The sequence below is a fragment of the Phasianus colchicus genome, chromosome 20 (assembly GCF_987193195.1).
Source record: "Phasianus colchicus chromosome 20, bPhaCol1.hap1.1, whole genome shotgun sequence".
In the NCBI taxonomy this organism is placed as follows: domain Eukaryota; kingdom Metazoa; phylum Chordata; class Aves; order Galliformes; family Phasianidae; genus Phasianus; species Phasianus colchicus.
The window spans coordinates 7,603,174-7,626,187 of record NC_143455.1 but is presented as its reverse complement, the minus strand read 5'-3'; the positions used below and the strand labels follow the sequence as shown (position 1 = coordinate 7,626,187).

Below are 23,014 nucleotides of genomic sequence, written 5' to 3'. Positions count from 1 at the left end.
GTCTGCCCATGCTAATCCTTCAGTGTTTCCACACATCACTATGAGAGCTGCTGCCTGGCTCCTGCAGTGGGAGGAAATGTGCTGAAGACACACTGACCAAAAGCTCTGTGGGGCAGAGACTCTGCCAGCCAAACCAAAGCATTCTTAACACAAGCTATCCCCTGCAAAGGGGGCTCTGATCCCTCAAGTAGTAAGAGTAATACATACATGTTGGACAAGTAGTAATCAAGGAACGACCAGTTACCTCTCTCCTATAAACATCCATTGTTTTTTTCTGTAAAATAAAGAAACAAAAATAAAGAAATTGGGGTGGGTGCTTTCACTCATCCTCTTTGAGACATGAAAACATCATTGCACTACTGCTGTCGTGCAGTGCTCTCCAATTAATTCTCATTACAAGTAAAATCAAACACAGCAGCTCAGCTAATCAGGGTATCATCAAAGCTAAGAGCATCCACACACCGTAAATTGTTCCATTAGCTGTATTTACTGTTAGCACTGCTTCTTCCATCACAGCCTGCCTGTGTGCCTTCAATTAAAGGGGTATTCTAATGGAGCTAAAATAGATTCATTTACGAGACACAGATTAGATCATTCAATATTAGGTAAAGGAGACAGGAACCAACACATTGCAAAATATAAACACCACAATTAAAAGCCTCAGAAGATGTATCTGCTGTGCAAAGGGTGCTTACATTGTGATTTGAGTAACTCAGACTATGTTACATGTCATCCACAAATGAGCAAGCAATTGAAGGCAAGAAATTAACTGCAGGGTGTTTATGCACACATCTTTCTTTGAAGCACAGTTACTTTGTGTGAAGTAAACTTGAAGAAGGAAAGGAAAAGACAGGCTAAATCAAAGATGCTCCCAGCAAGCCTTTAAAGGCTTTTGCAAGCTTTCAGTTCTGCACTTCCTGTTCTAGCTAACAAGAGCCACACAGATAATCTGCAGACCAGAATTATCCTATCTAATTAACCCTGCAGCAGACAGTGGCCTGCAGAGTGCCTTGTGGAAGCACAGTGTCTGTCAGCCATGAGGAATAGAACATCTGCTGCCAGACAACACGAGCAACACAGCCTGCTTCTCTCTTCTCACCAAAGAACCTGCAGAGCGCTGCCCCTGTGCCCCTATTCTGGGGAAGGCAGGATACTCTCCCAAGGCTGCTTTTGGAGAGGCACTGATACAGATCTGATTTTGTATTTTAACCATGATCAGCAGCCCTACTCAGAAGGAAGAAACTGTTCTATAATTGGAAGAAAAACGTGTACATTTTGTTGTAACCTGGTTGTTTTTAAGAGGGCGCATTCACCATCTCAGAAGTAGGAGCAGATCAGCCAATCTATACAGCACTACCTCAGAGCCATCCCCTCTGATCCTAACACAAACCTAGCCTGGCCAGTGTAGTACTAACAGGAATCCCGACTGTGTTGGTATTGCAATGGGAGGAAGCTTCTGTTACTGGAAATACCATGACCAACTCTGAATGATGTATGATCTCAGCTGGGACAAGCAGGACAGCAAACACTAGTTGCACCAGCAGAGATGCCCTGCTGATTGCACACAAGGAACTGCATGTGAGGGGCTGAGGGTTGACATGCCAGCAGAAGTACAAAGCTGCTGGACAACAGGATCATTGGCCACAGGGTTGTGCAGCTTCCCTTGCTGATGCAAAGGTTCCTGGGACATCTTATGAATAATTTGAAGATAAACACTGAGTTTCAGCTTTTCACCCTCCCTGGCTCTTGGCCGTACCCCTGATGGCAAACTTTCATGTAGGCATCACTGCTTCCCCTCTTTTTTTTTTTTTTTTTTTTTTTTTTCAACGTTAATACTGTTCCATATACACTGTAGAAATGGAAGGCAAAAACCTGCTTGCACAGAGAATCTAGCTTCATTTACTGACCTAGAAATGCCCACATCAAAAAACTTTGATTCTGTTTCAGGCTACCTAATTCCTGCACAATAGGAGTTCACTATCTCCTTAGGGAACCTGAGATGCAAATCAGGCCCCATTAGATTTACAGTGTGCCAGCTGAACTTTTCCATTTGATGAAACTGAAGAGTGGACAGGGCTTTTACTTAAGGAAAATCAACAGGTTAAAATTCCCAGATGATTTTAAAAGGCTTATGATGTCGTCTTCTGTTTTGCCAGGTGGGTTCCTTGACCAGGTGCAGTGCAGTGGGGTGAAGAGAAGGTGGATGCTGGCATAACAGCTTGAAGGCAGCTCACATGGTAAAGTTGTATTAGTCTTCTAGAGGGATCTTAGCGAGGCAGGCAGCACACCACACACACACAAGACAAACAGCTGCTGGGAAAGAGAAGAAGTCAGTAAGTTAAGTGTTACATGGAGTAAAAAAAAAAAAAATAAACTGTCATTTGTGTATGAGTTGTGTAAGTATATTAAAAAAAAAAAAAAAAAAAAAATCACAGGCTATGCCACATCTGCAAACAAATTATTTTGAAAGTGCATCCTACTCCAAGGATCCCACCTGTCACAGCCTGAGCAGGTAGGTCAGCTCTCTGCACAGGTCCTGGGAAACTTGTGGGCTTTGGTAGGGTACCCCAAGGTGGGAAAGGGATTGCACAGAAAGGGGGCTATGGCACAAGAAGACCAACACTGAACTGGAGAGGAATGAAGCCAGCCCAGCACTGAGCATAGTATCCATCAGCTCACCCCACTGAGGGCTACAGGTGCTGGCTGTGCTCAGCCCTTTCCAGCTCTGTAACTGGGAAGGATCTCAGCTGTTTCACCCCAGAGCTGCACATCATTTCATTTCCCTTCCTCCCAAATATCCCATCCTTTCTCCTATCACCAGTGTTTCTAGTTTTACTGCTGCTATAAGAAAACCTGAATATTCTGTGCCCTTTTGAATGCTGCCTGTGGTCTCCACCAGTTTCCCCATCCTGATCTCCAGCTACTGAAAGCAATGCCAAAGCACTCCACAGCACCTATCCACCCTCCATCATTTGACTGGAAATAACATTTGGAACAAAAGAGTCATTTCTTATAATGAGTTTAATTTTGCAATGCTCTTAACGAGTGACTTATCGCAGTTACTGTGGATAAGCTCTGCAGCCCTTCAGGCTTCAAATCAAAATGGCAATTAGTGATAAACCTCATTCTGTCTCAGGTTGAGTGCTATACGTGCTCCTCCCTGAGAGGCACAGCAGCACCTTAACCCCTGCATGGCCTTGTCACCCCTTGCTGCAAAGCAACCATTGAGGCAGAGCTGGGAGCCAGCCCAGGCTCTGAGTCCAGAGCTGATCCACGTGACTGAAGCAAAGAGCTCCTACAAAAGCTGAGATTTCTCCTGCTTTCTTTCCAACTGGATAGACCTCGTCTGCTCCCAGTATGGGAGCACACAGTGGAGACTATGGCAACTGTGTTTTTGGCTGTCTGGCCACTATCCAGTGTCTACAGAGGCCAGGAACAGCTGGACAACAGCTTTTGTGCATATGCCCAGACAGAGCTTGGAGCAAAGAACAAGCACAGACCGTGGTTATCCAGAGTTCATTTTAGACCTGGTCACTGCAAAAGTGCCTTGCAGTTTGCCTCTCCTGAATGCTGGTCGTGTCCTCCATCCACCATACAGATAAACACCATGAGAGTGCACTCCAGAGGCCAATTCTGTCTGCATCTGACACAAGACCATCTAAGCATGCATCTCTGCTGCGTTGGTGTTTCCACCCCCACAGCTGGAAATCAGATTTTTAAGTGTCCAGATGTCTGGTTTCCTTCAAATAGCTGGGTTTCCTCTATCTTGTTTATTTGCTTCTGATCCTGTTGTTTCAAAAAGAGGGCTGCAGCGGAAGTTTATCAGGCAGCCAAACTGGCAGAGGCTTAAAAAAAATTAAAGTCCTGCAACAAAAAGACTGCAACGAACTGTTGCATGTAGCTCATTTGCTGCATGCAACACAGAGTATTTCATTCAGAAGTCCCCAGATCTAGCACGGTGATTCTGGCCAGCCTAAGCACAATTTAGAAAGGCTTTCTGCTTACAGAAGAATGCAGAAGCAGTAACTACAGAGGAGACAGTGGCTCTGCAGTTGCTTGGTAACTCACTAAGCAGCGATGCTTGAGCCCAAGACCTGGGTAACAAAAGGCTAAAGCAGCCCTTAATTAGCTGATCAATGGACAGCTACTGCTGCCTTACTCCCGTCCAACTATAGCTCCTAACTCATTGTAGCAGTGTGCCCACGGGTCAGTGATAAAAGTCCCCTTCAAAATTGTGCAACGTTTGGCTGAGCACCTGTTTATCTATCAATTAGGGAGGGAGCCGCCCACCAAAGGGTCTGAGGCAATTGAAAAAAAAAAAAAAAAAAAGAGATGTGTGTGCCAATATCAGCTTCAAAGAAGTCGTTCTGAAGTCAGAAATGAATTATCAGCTGAATTACTCAGCTGTCAAGATAAAAGTAAACTAATTGGCCAGTATTGCCAAACTAGACTGAGAGGGAACAGAGTCACAAATCAAGTAAATGGGTGCTGGATTCATGCACTTATTTTCTGCTTCCATTCTTTCACCTCTGTCAGAACCAGAGGGGCTGGGCTCACAGAAAACATCAATAAATACAACCCATGCTGCCTTTAGCAGCGATAAGGCATGTCCAACAAAGCACAGCCCAGCTCTGCACTCACAGACCTTGGACCATCCTTCCAGCTCAACAAAGGCTGTTGAGCCACAGGTGCTTTTCTGCTTGAAGGAAAAAAAAAAATAAAAGCTGCAAGTCCAACGATGGATGTATGTCAGCCTTTGGCTGCTTCGTGTACTGCCAACTGTTCTTTCAAAACCAAAAAGAAGAGCGAGAACAACTTTTCCTCTCCAGCTCAGGCTCCAGACAGCACAGGCAGCTCAGAGATCAGCTTAAAGCAGAAAGGCAGTGAATCACCCCGAAGTTGGTGTCCTTTGGCTCAGGCCCCAGTAACCCCCAGTCCCTTACGAGATGGGGAACTGTTGGTTCCTCCTGTGCCCAGGGTGTGAGCTGAACTGAGATCCCTCAGCTCACTTCTGTTACCAAACAGCTGGCAGATAGCTACAGGCTTTCACACTGTTTGCAGACTGAAAATTTCCTTCCGTGTCAGCTGTAAAACTGTGGGCGAGATGTTGGCTTACTCCTCTTTTCCCTTTCTCTTTCCTCCTCTCCTGCTCTCAGCAGCCGCTAGTTATGGCATGAAAAAAAAAAAAAAAAAAAACAACCCCCAAACCTACATTTTGCTCATTTTCAGTATCTATGGTAACAGAACAGAGTTGGTCAAAGCAATTATCCTGCCTCTGGCTGTTGAGATGTTTAAAGGCTGTTATAAAAATGAGAAGTTGTGGGAATACAGTGAGTGTGATTGCAGTAACATTTGCATTTAATTGCTGAGACATACTTTGCCTTCACTTTCAAATGAACACCATTAAGTGCACAAATGCAGGCTCCCTTTAAAGGACTGATGGAAGAGAAGACAGGCTTCAGCTCCTCATCCACTGCTTTCATCTTACTGTGAACTCTAAACCAGTCCCACCCAGTTACAGCCTCCACAGTCTCAGTTCATTAATTCTGTTTATGATCTAGCACCACAATATGCATTCTTAGAGAACATTTCGTGCCTCTGTCCATCATACCAACTTCACCTCTCACCACATATTACCTTTCTGGAGGTATTCAGTTATTACATATTTTAAAACTGGATCTATCCTCTGATTCTTCTTACTGCTCAAGCCCATACTGAGCTTATTCAGCACTAATAAGAAGGCAGCTACAAGCATTTGCAGGTAGAAGATTCCTTCATTCGGCTTCACCAGCAGAGAAAGCATCTCCGGTAGCTATACAGTCTCACTAACTGATGTGGCAAGAAAGTTGACAAAGTACTTTTTTGACAAAGCCAAAAGAAGCTGCCAAAGCTATTTTGAGGGCTCCACACCCTGTGGACAATGAGACAGCTTCAGCTTCTGGCCTGCTAGCTGTCATGGCTGAGCTAACTTGCTCTGCCTGCATTTTCCAAAACCACCACAGTGCCAGCAACACTGCCTGGATCCTCCCAGACAGATTCAACAGATGTGAAAAAGTGCTTCCTCACCTGGTTTACCTTATCTTCACGGGGATCTGTTACACGGTCTATCCCATATTCTAGGACATCCAGCATGCCGGGCTGTTATGAACAGAAAACATCAAAAGCTTTGCCACTCATTTGTTTTAAAGTCTGTTGGACATACTAACACATGAGGAGATTCCTAAAGCCTGAGGGCTGTCACTCATTGCTCACCACTGTGACATTACCCCGTGCATGAGATGAATGATTCTGACTGGAGGGCAGGGAGCACATTTCAGCACAGCCCACAGTCAGGCTATGAGCAGCACAGCTTGGCCTGGCATTGCAGTGCATGACATCCTCCCTGGGAATGCACCCCTTCCGCATGGGCGTTGCAGCTGAACCTCCCTTCCCTGCAGCTTTGAAAACCATCACAGTGAAGGTGGTGTGGATGCAGGGCTTTGTTTTGCACCCCAGTCTGGTTGTGGCTGGGAGAGCTGTGGGATGTTCCCTCTGTGTGTATGTACAACATCCCTTCAAGCCTCTTTTCTAGGACTGTCACTGTCAGTTGATTCCTCAACCCCGTGGCCCCTTTTCAAGTGTTCCCTGTGGTGAAGCAATGGCATGCACACCCAGGCTCATGCCCACAGCTGATCCCCAGCAGGTCAGGGACTTATCCCAGGGGCTCTTAGAAAGGGCCCTGCTGAGACACAAAAGCCACACACTATCATCTGCAACTTACAGGAGTTCTGTTCACAAGCCAGTAGGCTCTCTCCTGGCAATCCAGCGCGTACCTGTCCGCCTTCTTCCTCTCCTTTCCTGCCCTGCAAAGCCAAGAACAGGATTTCACTCTACTGGAAAAAATCATGGTTTCTTCTTCAAAAACCAGTAGGATGACAAAGGGGACACATCATCAGCCTCCCCACCCCACTGGGTTCCAGTCTGCCTGCCCAATGCTCTGACGCAGGCTCCTGACCACATCTTATCCCAGATAATTCTGGGCTGCAGATCACGCAGTTCACATGGTCACACGTGACTGCTACTCCTCCCTGCTTTTAGCTTATAAGAAATCATCTCCTTCCTCAGCTGGGAGCAGACACATCCTCTTTTGAGTAGACAGACAGCCCTTTCAGAGAGTCTCATGTTAACAACCCACTGCTTGCAGTCAGTCTTGCTGCCTGATGTTTACCCATCTCAGACGTCACCAGGCAGTACATAAGGGCCCCATGCAGAGGTCCTGCCCATACACATTGTGACCCATATCTCAGCTCAGCATTTCTCACAGAAACAACGTGGAAACAGCACCAGCGTTCCCAGGCACTACATCTCAATCATCTCCACAATTAAATAGAAGAGGGACTAGCATGATTTGGGCTCAAACCAAGTAATTTTTCTCCCAGACGTGTCCTGGGTACACATCAGCTCTGAGCATGGACACAGGAGCATTCTCAACAGGCCATCTGCTGTGGCCATAAGCAGTGTCTTAGTGGATGCCTGCTGCCTGCACCACCAGCTGTAGCATCCCCAAACAGCCCCAGAAGCATTTAATCTGCTTCTTCAGATACTGCCTCAGTACCCACGTTTAAAACTGCATTTGGTACCTCTAAGCCTGAGTCTGACCTCAATTTACAAGAACGACAGTCTTGTGCTTAATGAGACAGTTATCAGATGAGCTGTATTCTGACAACTTGGCTTCCATCCCAGTGAGGACAGAAGTGGCTCTTGAACAGTAGAGATGGTGCTTGTTGAAGCAGAAGGTGAAAAAAAGTAGAAGGAATCCAGAGAACTAGGAAATATCTTATCTTCAAAGGAGTAAACCCATCCCAATTCACTGATTTTCATGGGAATTTAAGTGATTCAGCTCCCCACATCAAGCCATTTTGTCTGTCTAAGAAAGCACTTCAGTTTTTTCCAGAAGTCTCTGCTGGGAACACTTACCACTTCTTGATTCAGGACTGAAGTTCTGCTGTAAGACTTGGGCAAACAATAATCAAACCAGACCAGTAACAGCTCCTACGTCCAGCAGGCTCACCCATAATGACACATGGCCATCTCTGATGCCTGAGCTAAAAGAAGCTATAGCTCACGAGGGCTTGCATGCTGCAGCATCAGGCTTCTGCAGGGTAACCTCAATCTCATCAGGTGCAAAACCTAAGCCTCCTGTAGCAAAAGTCACTCACAAAGAGGCATGCCCTTGAGTCACCCACCCCCACCCGTGCTCTCACTCTGACAAACCACTGATTTCACATTATGGGTGGTCAAAGGACGGGCAGGGAGAGAAACACAGATGCAGAAGGAGATAGTGAGACTTTGCAAGCAGACGTCCACTCATTTGAAAACAGTTGCAATCCTTCACATGTGAAGTGCAAACTGAACAAAGTTCCCACGTTAAATGGAAAAAACCTGCAACCTGATATGAAAGGCAGATTTGTCCCACAATTTCAAGGGGTCCTTGCAAGTTATTTTAAAACTGCAGCTTACGCTTTAAACTGTAATTTAACTGTGTAGCAGGACAGTGAAGCTCTGCTTTCTCATACCCACCCCCTCTGATGCAAATAACAGAATGCAAGTCAACTCACTTATACTGCTCTTTGGCCTGCATAATAACAAAATCCCACTTGTAGTTTATTTTTTTATTGAGCATGTTGTAATGTTCCTGGAATAAAAATAAAAAAGCAGTTAGTGTGAATATTCTGGACGAGGCACTCCCATGCTAGGGTTTTCTTGACTCTCCATAGCTCAGCTAGGCCAGGCTGCTAACTGAGCCAAGAAATCTGGATTGTTCTGAATGTAATTATATGAATTGCAACAGTTTAAAAATACCACAGCAAGGAGAGCAATTACTCCTGCTAAAATTATCATTGACTTCAGAGTATTTTTCTGCACCAACCAATTTTTTACTTCCACAGTTTTGCCTTTGATACCTCTGGAGTAACACCTCATTGAAAAGAGGTCACTTTTTGCTATGCTTCATTCATAGCAACAGAGGGCTTAAGCTCTAGCAAATAAGGGGTTTGCCACGGAACAAGTACAGAACCTCCTCACCTTTTCATATTCTTCTAAAATCCCTTTCCTCTTAATGTTCTTCTTTGCTAGGTAAATTGCTGTGGAGGGAGAAACAAACGAGCAGTCAGTTCTACTTAGGCAAACAACTCCAAGAATAATTAATAAATTGCCTACATTGCAAATACAGGAATCTTTGTTATAGTATCCTTCTGAGCATGAGCTCCAGGCTCACAAAAGCTCACTAAGAGAAACAAACTTTATGCTTTACCATCAGTGCCACACAAGCCATTGTATGGGTGGGAGCAGCCACGCACAACTGGTGCTGTGCGCCTTCCACCAGCAGCTGCTCCTCCTTTGGGAACCTGGCCAGGATTTCATGGGCCAAAGTATGCCGAGCCAAATCTTTAAGATACTGAGGTTGTTAGAGCTCGTCCTCCACGTTTTTCAAAAGCAGGCCAATGTTCTGTTTCAACTTCTATTAAAAACATTCCAGTGTAGAATGTACTCTTTTTCAGATCTACAGCATAATGTAGATAAAAACCACAGAGGACAACCTTGGTATAAACAAACCCATCTGTGACTGCACAGCCTAAAGGAGTAATTAAGCTGATCAGCCCAAGTTTCATGACCAGTCCTATGATAAAAGGCATTACAATGGCAGCAAACGAGTGAAGGAAAGAGGTGTCAAGAGATATTGGCAGTCAGTGTGCATTATGTAAAGAAAGATCATCTCTGAATGCAGGGCTTGATCCAAACCTACAGAAGACAGTTTTGGGCTCAGATCCAGGAATATACTTAACTACTCAGGGAAACCTAACCTTGTGTTTAAAGTCTTCCCAACCCAGCAGAGTATTTTAGACACTTTCCAGTCCTATGTCTCTGGTTGGAACGTAAGAGAAGGATAAGCCCTTACATCAAAGGCACACGAGGTGCACGCATCCAGAGCATTCCCTCAGTTCAGCATTACTCACAGTCATTCACAAGATAATATGAAAGAGAACACAAGGGCTGGTCATACCATGTGGAAACACAGCAAGAAAAGACGAAGAGCAAGCACAATGTAGGACTGCCTACACAAACACTTGGACCAGAATTACCTCTCCTAAATGCGAAGCTATCACTTACCATAGTCGGTGTCATCAGCAGGCCAGTTTTGTGCGGGCCAGAAATATGGGGTCTGCAGGAAAACAAGCCTTTTGTTAGTGCAGAGCAGCAGTGAACTCATGCCAAGTGGCACACAGCACTGCCCATACTGGAAGGAGAGAACAGCTTTTCTCTGCCATACCCAGAACCTCAGCTCCTTAGCATGCACAGTGGTGCAGGCCAGCTACAGCATGAGAACTTAAGTCATCAGACTGACAATTTCAAATCCACTTCTGCTCTACAGTCAACTTGTCCAACCTTTCCCTGCTGCACGAACAAATAGACTGAGATCCTGGAGCATGATTTGGCTCATTAGTACTTCCTCATTCAAAGTACTAATGAGAGTACCCTAATTTCCTATCACTGCAGAAACTCTCCAACTGAGAACCTTGAAAAAAAATCTCATTATCATTATTATTTTTGTGTATCCATTGTTCATTTTCCCCAGATCATTCTACAATCAACCATGTATTCCATTTGCTATGATAAACCTGGAAGGAAACATATTTGGAAGAACTCACAGCTATTTTTAAGTTGAGCTGGAGCAGTAACTTTAACTTAAAGGGAGTATCATAGTTTGCCTGTAATCTGTGCTCTGATACACAGAAGTGACACCTGACTGGGTGAACCGGCCTCAAGCTGCTCTGTGGATCCCTTTTTCCTCCTCTAAACTGGGTGATCAGCATGGCTGCACAGCAGGAACTCATGACTCCAGCTCATGGGGAATTGCCCTAGGTGCCTGCATTCAAAACTTGTGAACTCCCTCCTGGTGGCATTAGACAAAGTGAACTCACTTGAAACCTGTACAGGCTGCCATCTGTCCTGAGGGTGAGATTCTTTGGCTCCTGAAGAGGGTAGATGTAGCCATATTTGACAAACAGGTCCCCCAGGTGCAATGCCTCTGAAAATAGGGAAGGTAGAAGTTTTGATTGCATGGGAACACTGCACTGGAATTTAGAAAGTGAACTGCAACTCAGGAGAGAAGGATTCATCTAGGAAGATTTGCCTATGGAGATCTTAAAGTCTTACAATTCTAATCTGGAAAGGTGTCATTACCTTACATTTCTACCCACCTTCATTAGTGACCTGTAAACGCTGGAGAATCCACTGAAATATATCATTACCTGCAAAACAAAGAAAATACTGGGCACTTGAAACCAGAAGTGTACAATTCGTTGGCCAAAATGATAGCTTTCCAGTCCTCACCCCTAACACAGCCTTTGAGAGCACACAGAAAAAATGCACAACCAGCATCTCACTGGCCATGCTGTCACCCTGGCTTTCTTCTGACCAAGCAGGAGCCAGTCTTTGGGAGTGGGAGCACAAGGCAGCAATGAGCTCAGGATGACATGCTATGAGCGTGCAGAAGACCCACGTGGCCTAAGTGACATTTAAATCCTAATCATTGGCTTTGAAAGGACTTAAGTGATGCAACAGCTTACACCTCCAAGGAAGGGTAAGCGTCCCTTGTTCTGCATTATCTTGTCTTGGAAGTTTCAATGCATAGTATCTCCAGATTCACAGAGCATGGTTCTGTCTCAGTTTCAATTAGAGACCAGTGACTGGTCCCCTTTGGTGCTTTATGGAACGTGATCTACAGAGCACAAGGGATGTCTGAGGCTCAGATCCAGATTGCAGTGATAACAGGAGATATCAAAGGCAAGTGAGTTTTTTTCATTCGCAAACACTGCACCTCTCCCAGTTCTTTTCTTGGAACGTGGTCAGTCATACCCAAAGTCAGCATAGATCTCCAGTGGTTTTATTTTCACATTTTGGGAGGCAGATTACATGAACCTCCTTCTGCTTCAATAAGGCCAAGCAGAAATGCACTCAACTCCTGATCAGCTATTGGTCTCTTCTCCCCAAAGTCCCCTAGGATTGTAGACTGTGATGCTAATCTTTCTTGACATTGCAGCGATGACTTAACTTTCTAATAAGGGCTCACAGCTCTTATCCTACTGCCTGCTTCCTGAAATAGATGAAATTAAAGGATTATCTCATCAATCATTTTTAGACAGTTCTCTCTGTATTTTCTCCCACAGGTACACATTTAGCATGGATGTTTCTTTGCCTTTTCTGATGTAAGCCATTTTACTGATACGGAATTTACCTAATTCACCTCCTGCAAGCAAACAGCAAAGTTCTCTGCAGTGAATGTGTGTCCACAGATTGATTTGTTTTACCGTCTTCCCCATTCCATCCTTAAAAATTAATTAATTTCTCAAGCAATACCCAGAAACCAGTATATATGCAATTTTTGCAGCCCCAAATATATCACAGTTTAGAGAGTGATGACTGCCACGTAACTGTAACTCACATGCCCATCAGAAGTTGATGACAGTTTATGCAGGAGGAAACTCGTAACAATTCTGGTTAAGGAACCAGAATAAAGCAGACAGCACGCAAAGAGAACGAGCACCAACGGGCATCTTCCCTGCACATTATCTAGCCACAGACTTTTAGGAAGTAGTATTTTCTATCGGGCAGACATCAGGAGAAGCACTTAGTCTAGTTGGCACACCATCTACAGCAATGGGGCAACTTCCCCACAGCGCTGCCTTAACATTCAATAAGAATAGCAGAGGCAAGGCCAGATCTTTTGCAGATGCAAAACAGTCCACCAAATTTCATTCATAGCAACTATGTAAGGCAGGAGAAGGATGTGCTGTAACACACTGAGGATGCTCCTCAGAACAAGCTTCAGACATCTCCTTACACTGAGTCTGACTGGAACCAGAGGCAAATAGCTTAATCTGCATGCCTCTGCTTCTGTATTGAAGGAAAAAAGAAGGGGGGGGGGGGGGGGGGGAGGGCAAGCAATATGCAGGGCCTGCAGGGCTCCACAAATACAGTCAGAATGAATGAATTTTGGGGGGCTAAACTTCTTCCTGAGGTGCCCTGAGCAAGCTCAGGGGTCTCAGCAGGAGTTCTGGTTCTGAATTTCAAAGTGCTGTAGAAAAAATGAAGCAGGAGAAAATACTGGTACAAGTTTGTGTGAATATTTATAGTGGAGGATCTCTCACAAGTGCTGCTGTGGAGGCTTGGAGAACAGGCAAGCAGAGCTATTGATAGTGCATTCTGCTGCCCTGGGCAAGGAGCGAGCAGTCATAAAGAAGGGCTGTGATAAGAGCTGCCTGTAACACTAGACGTGACACATCACAGTCCAGCTATGTGTCTGCTTCTCCTCCAGCCTGCTTGAAGGAGGCAAAGCTGTCATTTAGAGGTAGAGAAGTGGGCTGAATATTTTATTCTTTTCCTGCAGGTTGAAGAAAAACAATTACTATCAGAGAATGTTGAAAGGAAGACTAATTGTTTGTTGTTCATTTCTGATGCATGATATGTCATTTTGATTCCACTCTGCCTCTTGTAATCACATTCTAATGTTTATCCTTATTTATGATCCAGCAACACCAGGAATACAATGGGTCTGGAGCCCAGAGCACCTTTTCACCTCTACTCCAAGAAAAAGCACAAAAACTCACACGAGAGAGCTCTAAGTGCACGATTAGAAATCTTTGTCTCTTATTCCAAGAGCTAGGAATAAAATGAGACAGGTGAGAGTGAGATAAAGGGGACAGGCACGCCCCAAAGGACATACAGCAAACGTTTATCAGGAGCATGGGCTCCATCATAAAATAGCTTGGGTTGGAAGGGACCTCAAGGATCATCAAGTTCCAACTCCCCACCACAAGCAGGGTTGCCAATCACTGGATCAAGTACTAGGTTGGATATCCCAGAGCTCCATCCAACCTGGCCTTAAACACCTCCAAGCACAGGGCATCCACAACCTCTCCAGGCATCCATGCAGCAATAACCTGCGGATAGACAGGGGGTCTTCACACAGCTTTGCTTTGCTGAACTTGGCCACAGCTCTTCCCTTGGAGAAGTTCTTACCTGCCACAGCATGTGGGATGTTTGTGATCATCACCCTCTGAGTCTGCATCTTGATGCCCGTGTCTGGATTCTGCATCTCCATTATGAGTGCTTCAATCTGCAAAGCATGGAAAGTTCTTTTATTGTACAAATACCCCAGCTGTGCACAGACTCACAGATACTGTATCATTCATCAAGGAAAAAAAAAAGGCAGTATTTTGGCTGGCGACCAAACAGCAAAGGTTCTGTTTCTGGTCTGCAGATAATAACCAGACAGAACTTCAGGAGAGCAGCAGGAAAAGCACACTGCTTTGCTCCAGAGCTGAGCAAGAAGTGCAAACACCAGGGAGATGAGAAGGGCCCATCCTTTGAGAAAGCACAGCCACATTGAAACCAAGCCTCTGAAGCAGGCAAAGGATCGATTACAACAGAGACCAGCATTTACATGTTACATTTACATCCTTCTTTTACACTTGACTTCCTGATAACAGCATCCTAAAAGTGCAAGAGTGTCCCAATATGCTCAGGATGGGTGGGCCTGGGACATGCTCACCTCCTCATTCCATGTGATGCTCAGCTGAGGGCTATGAGAGCTCCGACATTGTGAGAGATGCTCTGATGTTTGCTTCTGCTTCCAGAGATATTAAATCAGAACTGGTCCAACAAGATCAATTTAGTCTCTCTGCACATCCATTTCAGGAGAAGCTGTAGCCTTTTAACTAGGATTTGTGGATTTAACAAGTGTGACTTGATGACACTTATGCACAATGAAGGGCATTGTTTTCACAGGCACCACAGTGACTTTGGCCCTGAGTCTTGCCAAGTTCAGTGAAGATTTAAGCCCATAGTGACAGGATGCAATCTAGGCTTAACAGTAAAAATGTATTTTCAGCTGTCCTTTAAGCCAGTGTCAAATTAATACTAAAACAGAGAAATCTGGTAAAAATTCACACAAATACTTGTATATAAATACTTTAAGACAGCAAAACCAGACCCAAAACAATGGAACATGTTTGGGTTTTTTTGTGATATTTTAACTGAACCCTGGGCTGTGGCACCAGAGATAGGCCAAAGGACACAAGAGTGCCCTTATCCAGCACTCTGCCCTCTGCAGCAACAGCACCACCTCTGCCAGACTAAGTATTTCCTTACTCCAAGGGATACTGGGATGCAGATACAGCAGTGCCCATCGCCACTGGACTGCTGCACTTGTTGCCTGCAGTACAGCACAGCATCCTCTGTCCCAGTCTGCATGGCTGGAGCACCTCAGGGCTGCTCTCCCCTCCTCAGCGGGTTCCAGACAGGTCTTTAGCAGTCAAGAGTGTGGAACTGGCCTGGAAGCCCCCACACACCCCCCAGCACAGAATGTTCTCTTTCACTAACGAGCAAAGAGCTCCTGACTGTCGTCGCATTCATTCTGTTTTGGGCTCCCTCTTATCGATGGAAAAATAACATATACTAAAAAGAACCAACTGAGAGGAGCCAGGGAGCTGGGGGGCACCTGCTGCTCTCTGGCTGCAAACCAGGCACTTTGCTGATCAATACTCTGCCTGCCTGTTCCTCTCCTCCCAAGGGAATGCTCTGCTTTATGGCAGGTTGCTGAAGGCAGGAGTTGCTCTCAGCACCAGCCAGCCAGCGGGAGGCCAGAAGGGCTGCTTAAAATACAGCAAGAACATTTGCTTGCTTTGCTAAGGGCTTTCACACATTTTGTCGCACTTTCAGCCAGAGAAGCATTGTCTGGCTTCAATTTTGTACAGCTAGAAGCCACTTCCTGCCTTTGATGATGGGTGGAGATGTGCAGAGAGGTAAATATCAGCAGGAAAACTGCTAATGGAGCCAGGCTATGGGGTGAGCTCACCTCTAGCACAGAGCCACAGAAAACCATGAACCCCACTGAGATCTCCCATCAGATCAATAGGAATCGCTTCCTATTGGGGTGACTTCACCCCAAAAGCCATAAATACAACGGGAAAACTGTCTCCTAACTGCAAGTCAGAGGGACAGTTAAGTGACAAGCAAATCTCTTCTATTCATGAACCATAAGAAAAAGGATCACTGTATTTTGGGGATACTGGCAGACAATCAGTGACTGCTGGGGCAACACAACCCTGGTGAAGGCTTTCTCATGGGAAGGAGCAGTGGGGACAGGTGGCAGCTGGTGGCAGCTTGGTGACCTGCCTGGGCACACTTCCCATGCCTGTTTCTCCTGACTTTATCCTTTGGGCACCCACCAGGGTCAGGGTGTGCTGGGTGCTGGGTCTGACACACAACAGCAAAACACCAAAGGGAGGAGTTCAGCCCCCTCATGATAGGCACAAGCATCTCCATTCATGATGTCAGACACATTTTCCCAGCAGACTCCAGCTTTCTGCAGTGCCCACTCCTGGTGCTATAGTTAAACATCTGCTGCCTTCTCCATCAGGAATGCTTGCGCAGTTATAGACCCACTCACTGCCTAGTAAAGATCATCCCTCACCATACTGACTTCCCAGGTAGCAATGCAGTTATTTCACTGCTACTCTGAGCTCAGAAGATTAACTCAACCAGTTTTCTAGGTCTGCAATTAACAGTCCTGCTTTGCACATTCATAGATGATGAGGGGGGGAAAAAAAAAAAAAAAAAAAAAGGACATGAGTCATTTGTTAACCAGCTAAAACTCCCTGCTTTTCCTTAATCAAGACTGAGAGGAGGAGGAAGATTTTCCCACCCCACCACAGCAAAGCAATCCAACATCAAAGAGAAGTAAATCCACAAATGGGGAAAGGAGCAGCAGCTGTCTCTTGTGTCATGCATTGTCTTTTCTCACTGGACCACCATCTCCATTCCAAATTAAACCCACAAGGAAACAAAACCAAACCAAAAGACAGCCCTGCCTAGCTGCACATACTGCTTCTCACCAGAGATGCTCACAGCATTTCACACTTCGTGCAGCACTTCACTCAAGCAGCACTGGCATTTCCACTTCTAGATGGGAAGGGCCCTAAACCTCTGAGATGCCTTGGTGATGAACTTCTTGTACCTAGGAGACAGCACAGGGAATGAGGAAGGGAATCACTTGCCCTTTGCCAGCACAGCCCCTGCCTGTACACTCAGGCTAACTCATCCATGGAACAAAACACATGGCTGACAGCTCAGCTCTGGCAATGTTCTGAACCTCATTTAAATGGAGAGCAGGAGCCTACAGAGAAGCCCCTTCCAGCCACAACACAATTCCAGCACTAAGACATCTTTAAAAACATCTAGACAGACAAGTAGTAATTGCTGAATAGTATCAGATGGGAGAATTCAAGATGGAGCTGGGCTGGGAAGCCCCAATAATGCTGTGGATCCAGTCCATCTCTGCCTGTCTGGACATCAAGGAGCTGAATAAGGAAGAGGCAGAGAAAAAGGCAAGCGGCATCCATCAGCCCAGCCCACGAGCTATGAGTCACGATGCAGCTCATGCAGCACAGCAGAGGAAAACACAGAGCCCACCAGGTGCTGGGAGCACAGCCCAGTGCTGCTGTGTGCCTTGGTGCCTGCCACCCTGCGAGGCCAGATCCTCACTGCTGGGGTAGCAGGCACTGTGAGCTTGCTTTGGTTCAGACCACCAAACATTCGCAATATCTGAGCTGAAGCACACGTAGGTAAAACGTGCATTTTGGAGAGTTTTTTTCCTTTCCTGATAGACTTTCTTGCCCATGTTCTTTCTACCAATGCAGTTTAGGAAAAAAAAGTAACAATCAATATAATTTCCTGAAGAAAGCCCTTCCACTCCCTAGATCAGTCAGAAGCTGGAGAACCAGCACATGGAGACAAATTGCAGCTGCAAGGACACAGCAGGACCAGCAGCCTCATGGCACTGCAGGAAACCATTCCGTGCTGCTGGCACAAACCCACAGCTACAGCAGACATGTCAGCCTGTGGCAAAGCCTAAGCACAGGCTTAAGCAATTAACAAAGCTTCTCTCTACAATTTTAGCTCCTTGAGGCTCTAAGCCTCCAAAGTGCTCAACGGATGCGTGCCAAGCATCTTCAGCTCCCCTCTGGGACAACAATGAAGGACTCAGTATTTCAGGGGATGTGACCATCACCATATACACGCTGCAGTGTAACAGCTGAGGCTCTGTCCATGGCTTCCCCAAGGACTGAAAAAGCAGAGGAGGAAAGAAAGCAGAGAGAAGAGCCAAAGCCTGCTCGTGGACCATCCAGGAGTGTCCTTTCACAGTGCCATCCGGTCTTATACTCCCAAAACACTGTAACTACTCAACCACCCTGCTTTTGGCAGAGTGAATGGTGCATGCTCCATAAGCAGTGCTGTATTTTAAAAGATCTTCCCACCTGAGGAGCTCAGAGCACTTTGCAAAGACTGCTAACACCCACCCAGCAGCTGAAGCACAGCTGTGGGAGGCTGTTTTCTCAAAGCACGCTGCCTCTCCTCTACACCTCTGCATGAAACCCCACAAAGCATCACTTAATGCAGAATGTGGCCCCACGTATTTCCTCTGCAGGGCTTCCCTGCCAAGTGTACCTTGAAAGACACAAATGTACAATTCCTGCTTCCTTCTTCGTGAAAAGCACTGTCAGGTTCACACCTGGGCACTGAATGGTCCCTGATTTCCTCACTTGTATCCCTGGAACCTTCGTGTCTCTGTAGGTCGTAGGCGTTGCAGGAGAGCTGACTCGAATAGCAACTGGCTGGCTGTGCTTGTCACTGGAAATTCAGCTAATTCCACTCAGCAAGATAAGCCACAGGCAGGAGAGGTGGGTGGAAGAAAAGCTAGCTTAACACTCTGCTTTTTAAAATCTCTGCAGATATTGCTTGCACTAAAACCCAGTTACACTTTTGAATGAATGCTACAAAAAAAAAAAAAAAAACCAACACTGAATACTTTACAACATTACGCATCACATCCAAAAGCGTAGGCATGCATCTTCCCACTCTTTCAACTGTTTGTGGTCACAAATACGCTCGTCTCTGAAAACGTGGAAGGAGGCAGGAAGCAGGAGCTGGCCATGACACACGCTCATAAAGCAGATAGCAGCTGAGCGGGTGGGAACGCAGCGGAGGACACTGCCCCGGCCACGGCACAGAATTTTCCCCCTGGGAACAACTGGGTTGTAGGGATTTAGGGGAAAAGACAAGAGAGGGAGGAAAACCGTCCGAGTAATTCAGCTAAGCTAATACTAATAATATAAATAACTTTCAAATTACAGCTTTGTTCTCCCCAGGACTTCTGCGCACGCTGCTCCTCAGCCACCAGCCGAAGCCCCGGTGCCGGGGGCTCCACGTGGCCACACGGCACAGCCCTGGGGACGGGGCTGTCCCCGGCGGGCAGCACGCTGCCGGGGGGCCGTGGGGAGCAGCTCCCAGCAGGATGCTCGGACGGCTGATATGGGCACGGGGACTCCTAGCCGGAGCGCCATCAGCCCGGCTGCGATCTGTGCCCCCAGTACTGACGCCCAGAACGGCGCTGCCTGTCACCCGCAGCTCCTCAGCCCTCACCTTTTTCAGGAAGGCCATCCGCGGGCGGTAGCGCTGCCCCTGGTCCAGCCGTGTGACGGTCATGGTGCTGCCGATGAAGCAGAAAGCGTAGCGAGCGAACCGACAGAGCGACGGTTCCAGCAGCGCACCTGGCTGCAGCCCCCCACCACCGGCTCCTGTCCTCGCCGAGGGTGGCGCCGCCACTGTGCGCCGCAGCCAATCAGCACCCGCCGTTCCACGCTGATTTACATGCAGGCGCGGGGCGGCACGGCTCCCGCCTCGGGGCGCCAGTGAGAACCGGGCGGGGCTGAGAGAGCGGGACCTGCAGGGAGCGCAGCCTGCGGGTGGGCGATAGCGCGCATAGGAAGCTGTCCTCGTAAAGCGTGCCGCCGGTGTTTGGGAGGGCAACTGGCAGAGCCCCCCCAACACTGCTCGCTCCTGGGGAGAAGAGAGGAGTCATCCCAAAACGCTCCCAGCGTGCAGCTGGGTTGCTGTGATGGAGCAACGCGAGAGGCAGGCAGCATTCGGGCGGCTGCACCTGTAACCGCAACGCCACTGCCTGACAGCCAGCAGGGCGGTTTTGGGAACTCAACGGATTTGTCATGTGGGGAAACGATGACTAACCGTGACCAGAGGAACGCCACAGGGTTACAGCGTGCTTCCTCACGACAGAGCTGCCTCATGCCAGTGGGTGGGGGAACAGAAACCTGACTGGCAGCACTAAAAACCAAGAGCTTCGTGTTTCTGATTTCTTCAGAGTGGTGGGATTTCCTCCTGCTGCCAAGGTTCGGCCAGACAACACAGCCAGGAGGAGAGGCGGTCCTCGCTCACCCACCCGGCGTGGCCGGTGTTCTCACATCGCACAGACACGCACAGAAATCATACAGGCACATCTATACCTGCATGTTCACACGCAGCACGTCTGCTTTGAAGTCATGCATTGGAGCATCCACACACCCCATGCACGTGCTTTGCTGCTTCTTGAGGCACTGCCTTCCCCAGCACAGTGAGTGTTACTGCTCTGACATTACAATCCGTGGCTCATGTGCTGGAGGAAAGCACGCTGGCTCTGAAGACAGAGCCAAGTTCTTTTCCATTCATATAACACCCTGAGGGCACGGGCTGCTTTCCCAGTTGCTCTGCTGCCCTCATGGAAGGGTTTTATCTTTATCTCTGCTCTTTCATACTATCTGAACAAGCCAGTGCTTTGGAAGGCCTTTCTTCTGTGTCTGCTTTCAGTCATTTCCATGTGAAATCCCCCTGTGAGTCACAGCAGCTGCTGAATCGCAGACACTTCTTACTTTCCAAAGGCTTTTCCACCATCCTCTGCTCTGTGTTGCTAGCTACCATAATGACAATGAGTAACCTGTCGTTCCACTAATACCAAAGTTATCACACCTCATGCTTCGAGGCATCAGCTGACTGCCAGAAGGAGAAGTTCTTCAAGCATTTGCAGTGTCTCGTAGTTCCAGTGTTGTGTTGCTGTTTGATTTTTCAAAACAAGCTCAGATCCTGGTGGCCCTCTGATACTGCCAAGGTGACAAACTGTGGTAGCATAGACTGTTCTGTAGGCAAACAGCAGGAGAGAGGGAATTAAAAGTGGGGTGAGATGAGGTTAGGGAAATAACAGTGAAAACATGCAAGCATTTTGAAGGTGTTAAGTAAGAGAAGTGATTCCATTTCTGAGAAAGACAGATAATGTAAGAAACTCTTTTGGACATGATATCAGGGAAGGCTATGAAGAAGATGTAGTTCAATGTCTTGGCTTAGTAAACAAACTAGAAAAAAATCACAGTAAATTGCAAAAGGTTTCTCTGAATGGCTGTTGGCATTGCCCCTGTGTCATGCATTGCTGTGTTGTGGAAGGATCCAGAAGTTCTCCAGATGACGTGCAAAAGCAAAATCAGTCACCACCAACCTCCCTCATAGCTCAGGTTTGAATTTTTTTCAGTTTCCAGTCTTCTCTGAGAAGCTAAAATAAAATGTAAGAGCATTTCTCTGTGTATTATAAATCTGTTTCATGTCATTGTTATAAAAACGTCAAACATAAGCTCAACAGTGATACTACTTAGAAATGACGCAAAAGAGAGATCAGAGATGAATTGTGTTTCACCTGCTGCCCAGGTGAATTACACCAGCAGTTAATGTGTGATGGCAGCTTTGCCATGTGAAGCACGAGGCACTTAAATCAGATTATACAAGTTCACAAAGGGCATACAGTCCTGGGCTTCCAATGACAAAACACTCACCTGTGGAGACCAAACAGACTTTTTCCATCCCTGATACAATCTGGCAGACTTATAGGTGAATTTGTCAGTCAAAAAAAGCTTGTGCAACAAGCCAGAGCAGAAGAGTGCCAGCAGAAGCCATGTACACTCCCTATCTTCCTGCTTATTTCTAGCTCCCCCTGTTAAGTACTGATGTCCTTGTGAAGTCCCTTTCAGTAATGTTTGTTCTCACCAGACACGTTCACAGTGAAAGCAATAATTCTTGTTACTTTCTATTGTGGAAAGCACTGCAGGTGGAATCCCCCCTTTTTTACAGATGACATTTCCTAAGCGGTTGCCCCTTCTTCACACATCACAAGTTGAATCATGCAACACAAAAGACGTGTGGTAACTACGTTTCTATCTGAGGAAACTGGGGACAGCGGTGAGGGGAAGGAAGGGGTAGGTAAATGAATCAATGAATCAACGTAAATGAATGGCACCCTGAGTGTCAAGCTCAGCCTGAATTTCAGTACGCAGTTCCTTCCAGGAAGATTTCAAAGTAGTTTATCAGAAAATAGTGTAAACTTGGCACAGACAGAGACATGACTTAATCTCAGGTCTCCCAGTAAGGCAACAGTGGAAGCACTATTTCCGGAGTCCACTGTCCCAGCTGGTAGAGCAAAAGTACTGAGGGATCCTTAATTGCTAAAAACTAGTGGTGAGCAGGAACAGCAAGCACTTGTCTCCCATCACTGCTGAACTTTCCAGGAAGTGGCAAAGAAGAAGGAAAAAAGGGAAACAGAGAAATACTCTATGCACCATGCCTCAGAGATGAAACCAGGCTGCTGCTAGGGAGAGAGAACGCAGCTGGGTTCACAGCTGATGCAGTACTGAGGTAAATCCATCATCCTTGTGGCAAGAATAGCCCTCTTCTTGCTGCAGCATTCTGAGGGCCATGCTGCCTTGCCAAGGGAGGGGAATGGCACACCTAAGCAGCTTTAGAAAGCTTAGCAGCTGTTGGGAGTGTGAAGAGGAGAGGACATTGCTGGGAGGAGGTAAAGGATGATCCTGCACTTGGTGATTTGAATAGCTGGAAATACAAGTATCAGAAAATTGGGTGACAAATTTGAGACAGGGAGCTGCACAAGGAGGGGCAGCAGGAAGCAGCTGATAGAGAGTGATGGCTGCAGGGGCAGCTGGAGGGAGGGGCTTGAGCAAAGTAACCGGGCAGGCAAGCGGGTGGGGGAAAGTGAAGTGAAAGGAGGAAAATGAGGAAGGAAAAGGGCAAAACTAAGACTGCC

General features: G+C 46.7%; 1 protein-coding gene across 3 annotated transcripts in view; it reads right to left on the bottom strand.

Annotated features, from left to right (window-relative positions):
• The window catches only part of RGS9 (regulator of G protein signaling 9), a 30,735-nt gene extending 10,543 nt beyond the window's left edge, over positions 1-20,192 (bottom strand). The window contains exons 1-10 of one of the 3 annotated variants that reach the window (XM_031598837.2): positions 19,525-20,192; positions 14,062-14,158; positions 11,241-11,291; positions 10,962-11,068; positions 10,150-10,201; positions 9,064-9,122; positions 8,598-8,674; positions 6,761-6,842; positions 6,067-6,138; positions 245-274 (exon numbers count right to left, since the gene is read on the bottom strand). In XM_031598837.2, coding sequence (XP_031454697.2) covers positions 245-274; positions 6,067-6,138; positions 6,761-6,842; positions 8,598-8,674; positions 9,064-9,122; positions 10,150-10,201; positions 10,962-11,068; positions 11,241-11,291; positions 14,062-14,158; positions 19,525-19,587 — 690 coding nt within the window. In that variant the 5' untranslated portion in view covers positions 19,588-20,192. The remainder of the gene's footprint in view (positions 1-244; positions 275-6,066; positions 6,139-6,760; positions 6,843-8,597; positions 8,675-9,063; positions 9,123-10,149; positions 10,202-10,961; positions 11,069-11,240; positions 11,292-14,061; positions 14,159-19,524) is intronic. The other 2 variants (XM_031598835.2, XM_031598836.2) reach the window with 2 other exon arrangements.
• Positions 20,193-23,014: the final 2,822 nt, after the last annotated feature.